The sequence below is a fragment of the Felis catus genome, chromosome D1, assembly GCF_018350175.1.
Source record: "Felis catus isolate Fca126 chromosome D1, F.catus_Fca126_mat1.0, whole genome shotgun sequence".
NCBI classification, from domain to species: Eukaryota; Metazoa; Chordata; class Mammalia; order Carnivora; family Felidae; genus Felis; species Felis catus.
In genome coordinates, this window is record NC_058377.1 from 73,843,474 (window position 1) to 73,859,415 (window position 15,942).

The 15,942-nt window shown below is 49.9% G+C and overlaps 1 protein-coding gene across 1 annotated transcript in view; it reads right to left on the reverse strand.

Moving 5' to 3' along the window:
* Positions 1-4,815: 4,815 nt before the first annotated feature.
* SERGEF (secretion regulating guanine nucleotide exchange factor) overlaps positions 4,816-15,942 on the reverse strand; it is a 235,719-nt gene continuing 224,592 nt past the window's right edge. The window contains 2 exon segments of the mRNA XM_003993032.6: positions 4,816-4,925; positions 4,928-5,173. Of these exon segments, the coding sequence (XP_003993081.1) occupies positions 4,834-4,925; positions 4,928-5,173 (338 nt within the window). The 3' untranslated portion in view covers positions 4,816-4,833.

A 15,942-nucleotide genomic window follows, 5' to 3' on the forward strand; every position in this document is an offset into this window, starting at 1 on the left:
GCTCTTCTGGTCTCAACGACATAGCAAGGTGCTGGCTGTCCTCCTGCTGGGAAAAAAACCAGGCCTTAAGAAGTTTTGCTCTGGCCCCCGCCTCTGCAGATGCCGTTGGGTCTGGGGAGGGGAGGCAGCTCTCAGAAGGGATGGGGCATACAAGAACCTGACCCTAAAACAAGCACATACTCTAGGGGGTTCACTGACATGGAAACTTCTATGTGAGTCATGCCATTTTGATGACTCCTTGAATCTGGCCATGTCAGAGCTCCCAGCCCCCGTGCAGACCTTTCAGTCACCTCCCTCCTAGGGCCATTGTTGAATCTGATAGTGGCAGAGGCAGGGGGCTGACTGACAGTTCCGGGTGCCCTACCCAGCTGCACCCTGCTGGCTCAGCTGGTGGGACCACCCGTGCATCTCTCTCAGCCTGGAGGCATCTTGAAGGGGAGGAGCCCTCCCTCAGGGGTCTTGATTTGTGACGACTGATTATTCACTCGGCTTCTCATGGGGGATAGAGTGGGGATTGGGGGTTCCTATCCTTTCCTTATCCATTGGAGAATCCAGGAATATTCAGGTGGGAAAATATCTAATGATCATGGTAGTCAACCTCCGAGCCTTTTACAGATGAGGAGCTGAGGTCCACAGAGAATGATCTTCCCAGGGCCAGAAACAAGTGGGTGTCTCTCTCCCATTTCAGTTCCCTTGATGCCCCCGGCATGGCCTGAGTCAGCCGTCAGATGGGCAGGTGGGAGGCCCAAGGTGGATGCTGAATTCTCATCTCACTGTTCCTTGTCCCCTCAAAGCCTTTGCCTCAACTTCCATCCTGTGTGGTCCGGGAACCAGGGGCTGGGGGTCGGTGGAGCAGTGAGTACAGTAAGGCCTCTGCCCAAGGGGCTACGCGGCCATAGAGCTGCCAGAGCACACGGTGTATGTCACAGCCATTCATAACTATCAGGATGTGGGAGCCAAACAGCCTCAGCTGCTGCAGGGAAGGTCACGTTCACTCTACCTGGGATCCAGTTTGGAGGAAGTGCCTCTCTGGTGGACTCAAGTGGACTTAACAGAAAGCCATTTACAAGGTGGGTTTTCCAGGACACACTAGCTAATGGGGAAAGGGGATTGACATACACTGAGCATCTGCTGCGCCGGGGGCAGCTGGGAAACATTGTCTAATGACAGCCCACAGTAATTCACTCTGCCCATTTTGGACCTGGAGGACAGGTGCAGAGAGGTAAAGCAACTGGCCCAAAGCCACACAGCCAATGAAAGACGAAGCCAAGATTTTAACCCAGTCAGGCCCGACTCCAGAGTTCAGGTGCAGCTGTCTCAAGCTAATTGGGGCCTTCTTGGGGCAGGAGCGGAATAGATAGGAACACTAGAGAGGCTCATCCTGAATCCCAGGACCCTCAGGACGTGGCTTCCTGCCCTCCTTCATGATGCGCCATGGGTATGACAGAGGGGGGCTTTTCACAGGCTGCTCAAACCTTCTACACACACATCTGGCCACCTCACTCTCCTTCCTGAACACCTGTTGCCCTAGGAGGGAAACTGAAGCTCCTTCTATTGGCCAGCATGCCCCCTGCCCCACTCCTGGCCACCTCTCCTCTTCTCTCACCTCTGTGCCTCAGTTGCTCTGTAAGCCTGAGCCCGTAGCGGTCACACACATGCACCTTAGGACCTGGAACTCCCTCCCTCTATGGTCCCACCACTTCCTAACTTTCCAACTCCCAATTTCCATCCATCACGAGGTCTTGCTTTGGAAGTGGCAGGTGCCTGGGGGCAGGGTGGAAGGCTTGCTTTCCTCTGAGCCCCAGGCCCCGATTCACCTTCGCAGGCACAGTCTCATCTAGTTTGGCCTCCTGGCCTGATGGCCTTCTGGGACTGAAGGTGGTGGGGGTATCAAGGGGAGAGGGGGTGCCTGTGACCAGGAGGGGAGAGCCTGTGGTAGGTCGGTGAGGACGCAAGCACCCCACGATCACCTGGAATGTGGTGACCACACACAATCACTCCAGAGGCCCGGCCCAAGAGCTGTGAGCACACGGCGGAGCTCACTCCCCTCTTCTTTTTCCTTCCCCCTCCCCTTACGGGAGGAATACAAAGGCCAATCTACTTCGTCTATCAGAAAAAAAAGTAATTAAAGAAAACGAGTGGGTATTTACTCAAGTTGGCTTCTATGGCTCACTAGCTAACCAGGTGGGGGATGCTGACATTAACTCCCAGCTGGTCATAATCTGCACAGCACAGTTATCACACGCTTGTAAGAGGTAAGCACAGAGGACAGGTGGGTGTGAGGGGATCATGACCCCCTCGTTTAACCTCCCTACCCCCTTGGTGGCCCTGAAGGTGTACACACCAGTTCGTTAACATTTACCGGGCACTTCCTCTGTATCAGGGCCCATCTTTGGTGAAGGGTTCCAGAACCGACCAAGACCCGATCGCTCACTCTCGAAGAGCTGAGGGTCTGTTTGGAATGAGGGGCTTGGACATCTACAAATCTGAGGATGACCAGGGGAGTCAAAGGGCCCAGAAAAAAATCTGGGCGACCCTGTGGACAGCCCCTTGAGCTTTCAGGCACTCATCAGGTCCAGTGAACGGGCCTAGAGAAAGCCTGTCTGCCGCTGCAGGAAGGGCAGAACGGAGGGACTTCCGGTGACAGGGCTGTCTGTGGTGGCACCTAGTACCAGGGGCCATTCGCTCTTCCATGTGTGGATTATCAAGAAGGGTCTGAGTCATGTTCTGAGCCAGCACCCCTGGCCTTGTTTCAGGCTGGGAAGGAGCCCCAAGACACTTCTTTCTTGTGCCCACAGGTGGCCTCGGGAGAGGGCTCAGCAGTAGAAGATTTGGAACTGGGGTTTCTTCTATAGGAGCTGAGGGAGGCAGGAGGGAACTCTGAACTGGCGTGCTGTGAGCTCATGTGTGCCGGCTGCTCGTGAGTAGAAAGCCTGTCTGGGAGGTGTGGGCCTGAGTAGTCTCCAGTGTGGGACTGCTTTCTGGACTGTGTGTAGGACAGCGGCGGGCAGCCCACAACTGTGGGCTTGCTCCGGTGTGGTCCTCTCCGGACCATCCAATTTCTCCATCTCCGAGGGTATGGGAACCTTGGCAAGACCAGCTCAGAGTGCACAGAGATGTCCTTCTTCCCACTGCGGAAGTGCTTAGAGGCTGTTGTAGCCCCTGCTGGTTCTGGGAGGTGGGGGACCAAGGCCTTTGCTGGCCAGGGCAGTGCTGTTTTTTGGGTACAGTATCGGGAGCAGGACTCCATGCACGGGTGTTCGAGGTCAGCCAACGGCCGTGGGTGATGTCTAGGTTCGGGCCTGGGGAGCTCAGGATTATCTTTATCCCCACTCCATTGAGCTGAACCCACTCCTGATCCCAGGGTTGAGCCTCATCTGCCCACCCTGGTCTGGCTCAAGGCCTGGGACGGGTCACCTCCCAGTCAGGACACTGAGCCAGGAGTGAGGCGTGTGGTCCCTTCCCCTTTTTAGGCCTCTGTTTTCCCACATGAATAATGAAAATGTTGGATAAGACCAATGGTTTTCAAAACTTTCTTAAGGAACCCTTGTCAAGTGAAATCTTATGTGGAGTCCAGTATATAATATAAATTAAAATAAAGCTGCTGTGAATAAGGTGGAGGGTGTGGGCCCAGATCTTTGTCCACATGGCTTCCTTTCATCCATAGACCGTCAGGTGGCCACCGAATTCTCAGGAGACTTCTAGGGCTCTAACAGATGCACTTTGAAGGCCACTAGGCGAGAAGGTCATTACAGGTCCTCCAGCTCTGATATCTTGGGAGTGTAACTTCCTGAAGCCACCGTAGTCTAGCCCTCACAGGCCCAATCCTCTCCTGAGTCCCCAAGGGAAGGTGGTGTGGGATGGGCCACTAGCTAGCTGGTGACACTGCCACACAGTCCCCAGGGAAAGCTGTTTCCTGAGGCAGCAGAAAGGTGCTATGTCCCCCAAAGTCACAGCTGCCACCTGGGGAGGCTTGGGGCCTGTGGTCTGGCCTACACCCCATTTTACCTCCTCCTCCTCCTCCAGAGGCAAGGAGGGCTAAGAGGCAGATGTCAGGGGTTAGGGTCAGACTCCCCTTCCTTTGCTGCGGCCTGTCCCTCACCCGAAACTACACAGCTTGGCAATTAGTCACACAGGCCAGCTCCAGAGTGCTGCCTGGCTCGGATGAAGACACCCATCCTCTGAGAGTTCATGGTTCTAGATTCTGTTGTCTGTTCCAGGTGTCTCCTCTGTCGGATCTTCCCAGAAGTCCTAACTCTTCCTCCACTTATTCATCTCCACTTCCTACCCACCCCCCACCCCCCCATCCAGGGCCTTCTCTCTTTTAGTCACCAAGACAAGAACTCCTTCCCATCTGAGTATCCACCTGCAAACGAATCCTCAAATCAGTAAATTAATGCTCCAGGCGCTGAGAATAAAACCTCAGGGAGGCCTTTGGCTGCTCTGAGCATGGCCTGGGAACCGTTTCTCTTGCCGAATCGAAGGCTGCTGGACCAAAATAACCACGGGGGCTGGGGCTGGGTATTCCGTCCCCACCAGGTAAAGACAGGCTGGAGCTGCTGTTTTCCATGTCCTTTGGGGATTCCGGTTTAAATGTCGCTTAGGGGCCAGACTCCCCAGCCGTGCAACCAAGTGAGGTTCTTGTTATTGCCCTCAGGGGGGGTCCCAGCACCATCTGCTGGGCAGGAAGGATGTCTGTCTCCTTGAACCCCAGACGCTGAGCCGGCGGCCTCCCATTGTTCTGGCCTGTGGTCAGCCCCCCTTCTCAGGCCGACCACACCACCTGACCAAGCAATTCTCTGGGAACACTTCGGGTAGGAAAAAATCGCTTTATTAAAGGGCCTCTGTCACAAGCCCCCCATTTCTGGACCTGTCAGATAGGCTTTCAGTAGAAGTTTCTGGTTGTCTTTCCTTCCAGTTTCTCTGTCCATGGCTTCCTGAGATTTGGCACTCTCAGCGGCATCTGGGGAAGGGCCAGTGACCTTGGGGTGCTGGCCCAATGCAGGGAGGGCTGGCAGCTGGCAGAGCGCCAGGGAGTGGCCAGCCCCACAGCCCACAAGGAGTCCCAGTGACGACTGCAGAGACGGCACAGGCTTCGGGGCCCAGATGTTGGCTTCGGAGCCGTCCCCGCACATGCCGTGCTCGTTCCAGCCCCAAGAGTAGCACGTCCCTCCTGTGGACAAGAAAAGACTGCTGTAGAAGTGGCTTTGAGAACCGGGCTCAAACAGTCAACCTGGGGACACAGGTAATATCCTAAACCCCGGTTTCCACGTGACAAGACCAAAGCTCAACCGTACTTGGTGGCTTGCCCGCCACCCTTGCTTCCACCCTGCCCTCCAGAGCCTTCCCAGTGTTTCTCACTCCTGCCACCCCACAGCTGTCCCTGTCCCAAACCCGGCCTTCCTCCTTCCTGCACCATAACCTCCTCCCTCCCACCCACCTCATAATCCAAGACCTGCCGACTCTTCCTCCAGAGAAATAGCTCAAATCCTTCCATCTCTCCATCTCTACTGCCTTCCCCTTATCCCGGCACCATTCTCCCGCGTGCTGGGCCGTGCCGACAGCCAAGGGACTAACTGGGCAGCTCACCATCTGCCCCAATCTTCAAAGAGCGTCTAGATGATCTCTGACAACTGCAAATCTAATCACATCACTCCCCTGCTTAAAAGACTTCTGTGACTTCCAATGCCCTTAAAGGCCTTTCCTTGGCCTGTGAGGCCCTGAGTGACCTGGCTCCTGACCACCTTGCTGCCCTCCCCTTACTTTCCCCCACCTCACTACGTTCCAAAACCCCTGCCTTCTTTCCATTCCTTACATATGCCTTGTGGGGCCTTCTTTCTCTTGAGGTCCTCTTTTTAGTGGGCTCCAGACCTCCTCATCTTTTAAATTCAAGTTAAATGTCATTCTGAGGCCAGATTCCCTGGCCACTCGATCTAACTTAGATTCTTGATATTGCCCTTGGACTTCACCCCCACGGGGGCCCTCGCACTTTGTGGTGGATAGATGACTTGTGTAGTCATGTGTGTACTGTCCCCTCCTCACTAGCCGATGTGCTCTACAAGGAGGGAAGGACCACGTACATTTCATTCACTGCCGTATCTCTAGCCTGGTACACAGCTGGTGCTCAATAAGGGCTCGTTGATGAGATAAAAGATTGAATGAACACAGTCATACAGCCAGAGTCTCTAGACCAGCATGATGCCCCCACACATCACAGCATCTCTTCCTAGGTTTAGACCCTTTCCTAGGGTCTAAACTCACTCGTGTTTTTTGTAGTCATTAAAAATTTTCTGCCCCCAATTTATAAAAATAATACATCTTCCTGACCAAAAAAAAAAAAAATGAAAAATATGGATGAGTGTAAAGAAAAAGCAGACTTTGGTCTTGGCACTACTATGTTAAACCTTTAATTTGTGAAATTTGTAAATATTTGTGTATATTTCGTTCTGCTTTTGTCCCTTACTAACACAAATATTTCTCCAGAGAACTGCAAAGGATTCAAAAAGAAAATTAAAAATAATTTGTTTGAAATTTTGAAATAGTTCAATATGCAGAAAGATACAAGAAATAACTTAGCAGAAAGAAACATACTCCGTCCAGATTTAGAACATTCGTCAACATAGCTGCTTCAACGCTTCCCTTAAAAAAAAGAAAATATTGGGGCGCCTGGGTGGCGCAGTCGGTTAAGCGTCCGACTTCAGCCAGGTCACGATCTCGCGGTCCATGAGTTCGAGCCCCGCGTCAGGCTCTGGGCTGATGGCTCGGAGCCTGGAGCCTGTTTCTGATTCTGTGTCTCCCTCTCTCTCTGCCCCTCCCCCGTTCATGCTCTGTCTCTCTCTGTCCCAAAAATAAATAAACGTTGAAAAAAAAAAATTAAAAAAAAAAAAAAAAGAAAGAAAATATACCAGTAAGATAACAGTTTAAGCCCTGCTTCCGGTTCTTGCCCTCCAGCCATTTCTCCTCCCAGGAAGGAGCCACTATTTTGAAGTTGGTGTTCGCTACTGGTTTTATACTTTCTACACATATGTCATTAAATGCCACGTAGCATTTTTAGTCTGTTTTAAAGATTTATATAAATAGTGTTGAAATATCTATCTTTATAACACGTGCCCTTTACACTCAGTATTCTTTTTGGAAATTTATCCGAGCTGACACAGATCAAGTTCATTTATTTTAACTGTGCTCAGTATCCCCTTATGTATAAATCTTATTTGACTTATCCATTCCCCTTCCGATGGACAGTTCTTTGATGACGGTAATTGTTGCTCTCTTCTTACACAATATATAATGTACAATATCACGTACTTCATAGTAATATTGTCGCTATTGTAAACAGCGCTGCCATGAACACCCCTGAGCACGTCTCCCTGTACAGAGAGGCGTCTGCGCAGGGCCGGTCCCCAGACGTGAGTGGAGTGGAGCCACACGTTTAGATTTAGACACGGCTAATAGCTGCCACAATGGCTGCAGTTACTTCCAGTCCCATCAGCGATGGATATGAATGTTTCCCTCTATCTTTTTTTTTTTTTAATTTTTTTTTCAACGTTTATTTATTTTTGGGACAGAGAGAGACAGAGCATGAACGGGGGAGGGGCAGAGAGAGAGGGAGACACAGAATCGGAAACAGGCTCCAGGCTCCGAGCCATCAGCCCAGAGCCTGACGCGGGGCTCGAACTCCCGGACCGCGAGATCGTGACCTGGCTGAAGTCGGACGCTTAACCGACTGCGCCACCCAGGTGCCCCTCCCTCTATCTTTACCTTCTCACTCTTGCTATTCTGATAAGTACAATGAACGAATCTGCATTTCCCCCGACTGCTAGTGAGAGGGAGCGTCACTTCATTTATAGCCCTGAGTCGCCTCCTCTTCTGAATTGCCTCTGTACATTCTTGCCTGTTTTTCTCTTTGGCTGTTTGTCTTTTTTTTTTTTTTTTTTTTTTTTTAATGGATTTGTGAGTTTTCTTGATGTATTATTTTCTACTTTTTTGCTATTCTATGCATTTGTGTCTTCTCCCACACGTCCGTGGCATGTCTCCTCACTTTGCTTACGGTATCTTTTGTTAAACAAATTTCTTTAAAATGACTGTCTGATTGTCCATTATGGAGATTCAACAATTTCCTTAACCTGTATCCTATTAACAGATATGCAGGTTGTTTCGAGTTTTTCATTATTTTGAATAACTTGAATAATATTCCTGTGAGTATCTTTGCACATGTATCTTTTTCTACCTAATTGCTTCCTCAAATTAGATTCTTAAAATGGGAATTCCTGGTCAACTGGTATCGACATTTTTGAGATTCCTGAGTACTGTTTTTAATGCTTCCACAATATTTTTCAGAAAGGCCACCTGAATACAACTATGGCAATCTGTGGAAGTTTCCGTTTTACTCCAGCATTGCCAGTATTTAGTGCTCATTATAATGTTTAAAAAATCTTTTCTAATTTGAAGACACAAAAAGATTTCTCATTGTTTGTATTTGTACATTATTGCCATCAAAACTGAAAAATAAGGGGCGCCTCTGTGGCTCAGTCGGTTAAGCGTCCAACTTCAGCTCAGGTCATGATCTCATGGTTCATGGGTTCGAGCCCCACACCAGGCTCTGTGCTTACAGCTCCAAGCCTAGAGCCTCCTTGAGATTCTGTGTCTCAGTCTCTCTCTGCCCCTCCCCTGCTTGCACTCTCTCTCTCTCTCTCTCTCTCAAAAATAAACATTAACAAATTTTTTAAAAACCTGAAAAATAATTCTTACGTTACTCAGATATTTGTATTTCCTCTTTTGTGTATTGTCTGCTTCATATCTCTTTCCTGTTTAGTATACAAGGGTTTAAGTGCTCAGATCCAAAAGCCAGATGGTTTGGGTTCAAATCCTAGCTCCTCTATTTATTAGCTGAGTGACCTTGGGCAAGTTACTTAGTGTCTCTGTGCCTCAGTTCCTTCATCTGTTAAATGGGGATAATAGTACCTTTATCATAAAGTTGTTTGCAAGCGTTAAATGAGTAAGTAGGTGTAAAATACTCAGAATGGTATTTGCCACATAGTATTATGTAAATATTTGTTATTGTTAAGAGCCTTCTTAAGAGCCTTCTTGTTTTAAAGATTTTTATTTTTAGAATATTCTTTCTCTGCCATATCTAGCACAAATATTTTTTTCTTAGTTTGACTTAAAACTTTGTCTCGGGTCTTTTGATATAAAACATAAGCTTCATGGTTCTTTGTAGTAAACTTCATTGATCTTTTACAATTTCTTCTACTGCTTCTAAGAACTGAAAGCCCATCCCTGTCTGGATCAGAATGTATTCTTTTTGATTTTTCAACGATCTTATTTACTTTTCTATCTTTACATTTCACCCTTTCTCCACTGAAAATCTGTTTCCCAGACCACTCTTCCACAGGGGGAGGCTGGCTGGCCAGGGATTACCCTTCCTTTCCCTTTTCCTTTTCCCTGGTAGGAAGGCAATCACTGGCCAAAAGTTTGGGTTTGGGGAAACACAGATGTCTCCCTGTTTGGCCCACGAGCGAGGAAATGCACACAGAGAAGATGAGCCCCGGGCCACAGCTCCTATGGTTACGCAGGAGTTTCGGCCAAGTTGACGGGAGGCACAAAGTGGGAGAGTGGAAGAGGCTTGGTACCTTTGGGCCCTGCTCGGCACCTGGTGTGGGCTTCGCGCCCGGGCCTGGTGAGTGGCACCAGCTGACGGTCAGCAGGAATGGGGGTGGGAGGAAGGCAGAGCTGACCTACCACCAGGACGCGGCACAACGGGCAGCTGGCAGGTCCCTCTCCTCCTGCCAAAGGAAACACGCTCTGAGGGGCCGGGGTAGCCAGAGGCCTTGAGCCAGGGCCTTCATGCCCACTGGGTCGAGAAGTCTGGCAAAGGGCCAGAAATTTCTTCCCCCGATACTTCCAAAGAAGCCTACTCGAAGTCAGGTGCTTTGTATTCTTTATCTCATTTAATTCCAACAACCCTGTGAGGCAGCCATGTTTCGTAGATTATTCTCGTTTCGTAGAGGATGAGGCGAGGCACTAGACACCAGGAAGTGTGGCTCCAGAATCTGCACTAACTTTGCATATTATATACCAGGGCTTGCCAAATTTATTCTAAAAAGGCAGATAGTAAATATTTTAGGTTTGAGAGCCTCATTTGGTTTCTGTTGCATATTCTTCTTCTTTATCATAACCCTTTAAAAACCATTCGTAGCTTGCAAGGCCATACGAAACAGGCCATAGCTCAGACCCGGCCTGCGGGTCACACTTCGCCAGCCCTTGGCATACATATACAATGTCCACTATTTACTGTGGACTGTGCTCCGCTGTCCCGGGTCCCAAATTACCGAATGGCTGCGCGATTATGGTACTTCTGTCCCCATCTACATCATAAGGTCGCTAGGAGGAGGACTGCATAAGTGGACATCCCCCAGCACAGTGCCCGACACACGGTGACGGTCCACACCCACGTATGAGGCAGACCACAGGAAGGGGAGGAAAAGGCTTTAAGAAAGGCCTTGCCAGTGTCAAATGGCACGGAGGAGAGGACGGGCACCAGCAGATGGGAAGGCCTAGGTGGAACGACACGAAGTTTGGGGTTTCTGAACATTTTAAACAAACTTCCTAAGTAAAAAAAAAAAACAAAAACAAAAACAAAAACCAGGCTGCTGAACTTCGAAAGTGAAAGATGAACTGTGCCTTGGGGCGCCTGGGTGGCCCAGCCGGTTAAGTGTCTGACTTCGGTTCAGGTCACGATCTCACGGTTTGGGAGTTTGAGCCCCGCGTTGGGCCCTGTGCTGACAGCTCAGAGCCTAGAGCCCACTTCGGATTCTGTGTCTCCTTCTCTCTCTGCCCCTCCCCGACTCATACTCTGTCTCTCAAAAATGAACGTAAAAAAAAAAAAACTAAAAAAAAAAAAAAAAAAAAAAAAGAAAGATGAGCTGTGCCCTGAACAGAAGGGACTCTCAGCAAGACCTTTAAGTACTGAAGCCCCTCCAGCATTTGAGAATCGGTTTCATATGCCCCCCCCCAACCAGCCTCATTTAGGGTCTTTTAAGGGACACAGTGAAGGTGGGAAGGCCCTCTGGATTCAGCAAGCTGCTACTACGCAGGCCCTTCTCATGCAGAAGTGAGAGGAAGGAGAATGGCCTATGGTCGGCCTCTCCCTAAGCTAACTGGAATGTGGAACACCCAGTTTTCAAAATAGGTAGGTTATAGGATCATTCCTGGCTTTACAGAGGGCTCTCTGCAGTGTGCCCTGCACTTACCAGGTCCTTGAGGAACTGAAACCCACCTGATTGATCCAGACCTGATTTACTGGCCCTGAGGTACATGGCTGGGCCTTGGGTGGAGAGCCCATAGTTACTGGGATTCCCTAGCCTCTTAAGACTTCAGGCCCCCTGATCATGGGGCTCAATGGAGTTGGCCTCATCCAGGCTGTGACAAGTGATGGGCTTGCAGCCCACCATACTTGCGTCAGCCTAAGAGCCCTGCAGGCAGCGGAACCCAGGGACTGGCAGGGTCCTGGCACAGGCTAGACACAATACTCAAATCTGTTCAGGCCTCGTGGCACCTGCCTGAGCTTCTTGGCAACCTGGGTCCTTAGAGGGCCTTATGGTGCTGGGATTACAGCCCAATGCTAGGGAGGGGGACACATTTCTGCTGGAGGGCCTTGCCTAAGAGGGGCAAACACCTGAGCATGTGTGATAGAGCTAGTGCGGTAGAGCTTCATTCTGAACCACGGAACGAAGACTACATTTCCCAACCTCTCTTGCAGCTGGGTGTGTGAATGAGCTGTAAGCCAAAATGTTCTGTAATAGCTATGGCGCCTTGCCTTCAAAGACAGATGGCATGTACCCATTGTCCCTTCGTCTATCTTCTCACTGGGAATGTGGATGTGATGGCTGGAGCTCTAGCTGCCATCTCAAACCATGAGAAAGAAGGCTATCACCTAGGGATATTACTTCCCAATTGCATACAAATGTCACTTAATCCCCACAGCAACCTCCATTTACGACTCCGGTGTTATGATCTCCATTTTACAGATGACGTAACTAGGCTCAAAGGGTGAAAAAACTTGTTCATGGTCACACAGCCATGCTGAGCCAGGACTAGAATCCCTGACTCCCAAGTCTCAGGCTCACTCACGAGTGCCAAACTGTGTGAAAATGTAGTAACATCGCCGAATGGTTAGTGTATGCCAGGCCCTGTGATGAACACTTAGTGCACTGAATCTCCATAACAAGCCTGCAAGGTAAACTCTAACATTATCCCCGTTTTCCAGAGGGATGGCGTCAACCGGGCAAGGTAAGAAGCAGAACTGGATCCTAGCCTGGGCATTGGGACTCCAGGGCCTCTTCTGTTAATATACTATCCTCTCTAGCGAAAACCCTGCTTCCCAGGTAATTAGGAAAAGGTACAGAGTCGCAGCCCACCTGTGTGGGGGACAAGGTCAGCGGTGGAAGGCAGGAGCCATAGCTGGTGAGAGAAGCGCTCTGCAGGAAGCACAAACCTCACTGAGCCCTTGTGAGCACTGGGGCCCAGGCCTGAGGAAGCCGCATAAGGCCCTGTCCCTCCTGCATCTGGTGGGCTGGGGAAGGGAGGAAGAATGTGCGCAAAAAGTCAGGCAACTAATGGTTCCCCTTGTCTCCTGTCAAAGGCCTCACAAAGACCTAGAGCATCAGGAGGGGCTGGTCTTCTGCAATACCGGGCAGAGAGAGAAGGACGGGTGAGGTCTGAGTAGCCTCACAGAGAAGGCTCTGGATTCAGGAAGCTGGTAAATGTCATTGTGGCCGCAGCTGGCCCTGGAGCTGGGTAAAATTGGGAAAAACTTCTGAGTGTCCAGCCACCAAACTCACGTGGATCCCACCCCTTTGGCCATAATTGCCAGGGTGATCCCTAGGGTCCTGCTGTGAGCGAGGAATGGCGAGGGAAGAACCCAGAATTCAGGCCTCCTATAGTGTTTTGGGTCTAGGTCAGGTCCTCACGCTCTCTTGCCTGGACAATTACAACAGCTACTCTATCCTTTACGCAGAGGCAGCTGGCCTGGGTGGGGGACTCAGGCTGAAGCACAGCAAGGACTAGGTCCTCCTGTGGACAACCTCCTGTCTCCTGCCACCAAGGTGACCAAGACCAGGACTCTCAGCTGGCTCTCCAAGCCCTCTGTCCCTCTTGGCTGCCTCACCCCTCTTTCCCAGTGCTCTGTGCCAGCCCCGCAGGCTTGGCCACAGGCAACAGCCCCGGCCGTTGGCACGGGCCCTCTTACGGTGGGCAGAGTCTGGGCTGAGAAAAATCAAGAGTCCCTCCCCGAATTCACCCAGGCCTTTCACACAGTCATGATTTGCTCAGGCAAGTCCACTTATGTGGAAGCTCTTCTTCCTGGCCCTGTGCTGGACACAAGACCTAGATGAGGAAAATTCAGTTTCTGCCCCGGGGCTCCCGGTCCACTGGGGAAGACAACCATGAGAAGGAGGATTATGGGGACCAATGGCATGTGTGCACAAGGAGCCACACACAACAGTGTTCACTGCAAAAGACTGGGGGAAGCCCCCAAATACTCATCTATAGAGGAGTGTTTAAAGAAAGGATGGCTCGACCCTACTACCCAGCTACTAAAAACAATGAGATAGCTTTCTATGGCCTGACATCAAGATATCTAAGACATTCTAGAGAGAAAATCGGTTGCAGAACAACACAGAGTATGATTCAATTTATGTAGATCCCCTGTATATTTCTATAGGTACAGAGCTTGAAGAATACATCCCCAACTGTGAACAATCTCTGAGCAACAGAGGGAGAAATGGAGGGGAAAGGTGGCCAAGATTTTGTCGTTTGTTCAAATACTTTAAGAAGTAGTAACAAAGGATGATGATTTAAAAAAAAAACACACACAAAACTATAGCTTACTTGACAATAATATATTTTTAAAAATAACAGTATTCCTAAGGGACAGAGGTAGCACAGAGGAGAGGATGGTATGCTCTGTTGGGGAAAGGAGACGGGTGTCACTGAAAGTTTCAGAGGTTCATTCTTAGCTGGGTTTTGAAGGATGAGTAGGAGTTAACCAATTTTTTTAAGGTTTATTTAACTTTTTTTTTTTTTTAGCATTTATTCATTTTTGAGAGAGAGAGAGAGAGAGAGAGAGAGAGAGAGAGAGAGAAGGCAGGGGAGGGGCAGAGAGAGAGGTTGACACAGAGCTTGAACTCATGGACCTGAGTTGAAGTTGGATGCTTAACCGACTGAGCCACCCAGGTGCTCCAGGAGTTCACCAGTCTTAAATAGAGGGTATCCATTGAAATCTGCCCACTCTGAGCTGCTTTCATTGATCCCAGTGTCATCTTTTTGCTGCAGAAGTGAATGGTGGCTGAGCATAGGGCTGGGTCCCACTGGGCTGTGGGAAGGCTATTAATTTCACTTTGTCTGAGCTCCTACTACCCAGAATCCTCTAAGCATACACACCACACCCCTCCTGGTTCTACAGGTGTTTATATTTGCACTTGTCTCACCAGTCTGTGAGCTGGGATTGGAGTTGGGTGCTGAGAACAGGGCACACTCATCAGGTAGTCCTTGGGCACATGGGACAGGCACTCAGATTGTGTATGCATCTAGTCTTTCTGAGCCCCTTGTTCTGTCTAGAGAGTAGCAAGAAGGGGAACACACCTAATGCTGAAATTGGGTGCCATCCACCTCAGTTGTATGCCTGGTTGCTTGCCTTTATTCCCTCGTCTGTGGCCAGAACTGCCCGCTGGCCATAAGCCTCAAGAACAGAGAGCTGCAAGTCTCTGTCCCCAGTCACACTGCCCAGAAAAGCAGTTCCTACAGAGAATGGCCATGAGAATGGCTGTGAGGACAATGGCCTCACGGGGCCAGGCTGAGGGAAGAGGCATTGACAGTGCAGGACCCTTTCAATAACCAGTCTATCCATCACTCTCCAGGGCCCGTGACGCCCTCAGGCAGGAGCTGAGGCAGCAGGAAAGAGCCGTTCCAGAAGCAGAAAGTGGAGCTGTTCACCCACAGAATCACTCTAGGGAAGTTTTGGAACTGTGGCCCAAATTGCCTCAGGGAAGGCTGTAAGTGGAAGCAGGCTGGCCTAGGGGCCCTTCCAGACCAGGATCCATGGAAGTGCTGAGAATGCATTGAGAAAGGCAGATGGGGTGAAGGCTGAAAGCAAGGAGGAGGAGGGCTGGGTGTCTACATGGAAGAAAAGATAAGGGCCTCTGGAAGAAGGAATTAGGAAGGTAACATTCAAAACATAGCTAGAACCAGCCACTTCTCACCAGCCCCATCACCTCACACTAGAACTCTGAGGGCTTCCTACTGGTTCCTCTGCTGCCTCTATTGCCTCTTGTCATCTGTCCTCCACACAGAGCCTGCATGATCCCATTGAAACCCAAGTCAGACGTGGCACTGCTCTGCTCAGAATGCTCCAATGGCTTCTCCTCTTACTCAGATAAACAACAGCTTCCTCTCCGACCTCAAGTCCCATGTGTTCCACCCTACTGACATCAGAACAGCTACACTGACTTCTTGTTCCTCAAACAGTAATCACCTCAGGGCCTTTGCACTTGCTATTCCTGCTGTCTGGAATGTTCTTGCCCTGATATCCACAGGTTCATTCCCTCATGTTGTGCACGTATTTGTTCAAATGCCACCTTATCTATCTGAAAGGCCTTCCCTGACGACTCTGTATGAAATAGCAGTCTACAACCCTCCCCATCTCTGTCTCCTCATCTGCTTTATTTATTTATTTTTTACTGTTTATCAGCTCTTCAAAAGAAGGGACTCAGTTTTGTATGCTGCCATATCCCAGCACCTAAACAGTGCTCAGCACCTATTAGTACTCAAATACCTGTTGTGGGAATGAACAAACAAATGAATAAATGAATGAACCAAGAACGAATGAACTGAATGAATGAATGGCCAGTGAGATAACAGAGCTGCCTCGTTCTCTCCTGAAGGGGC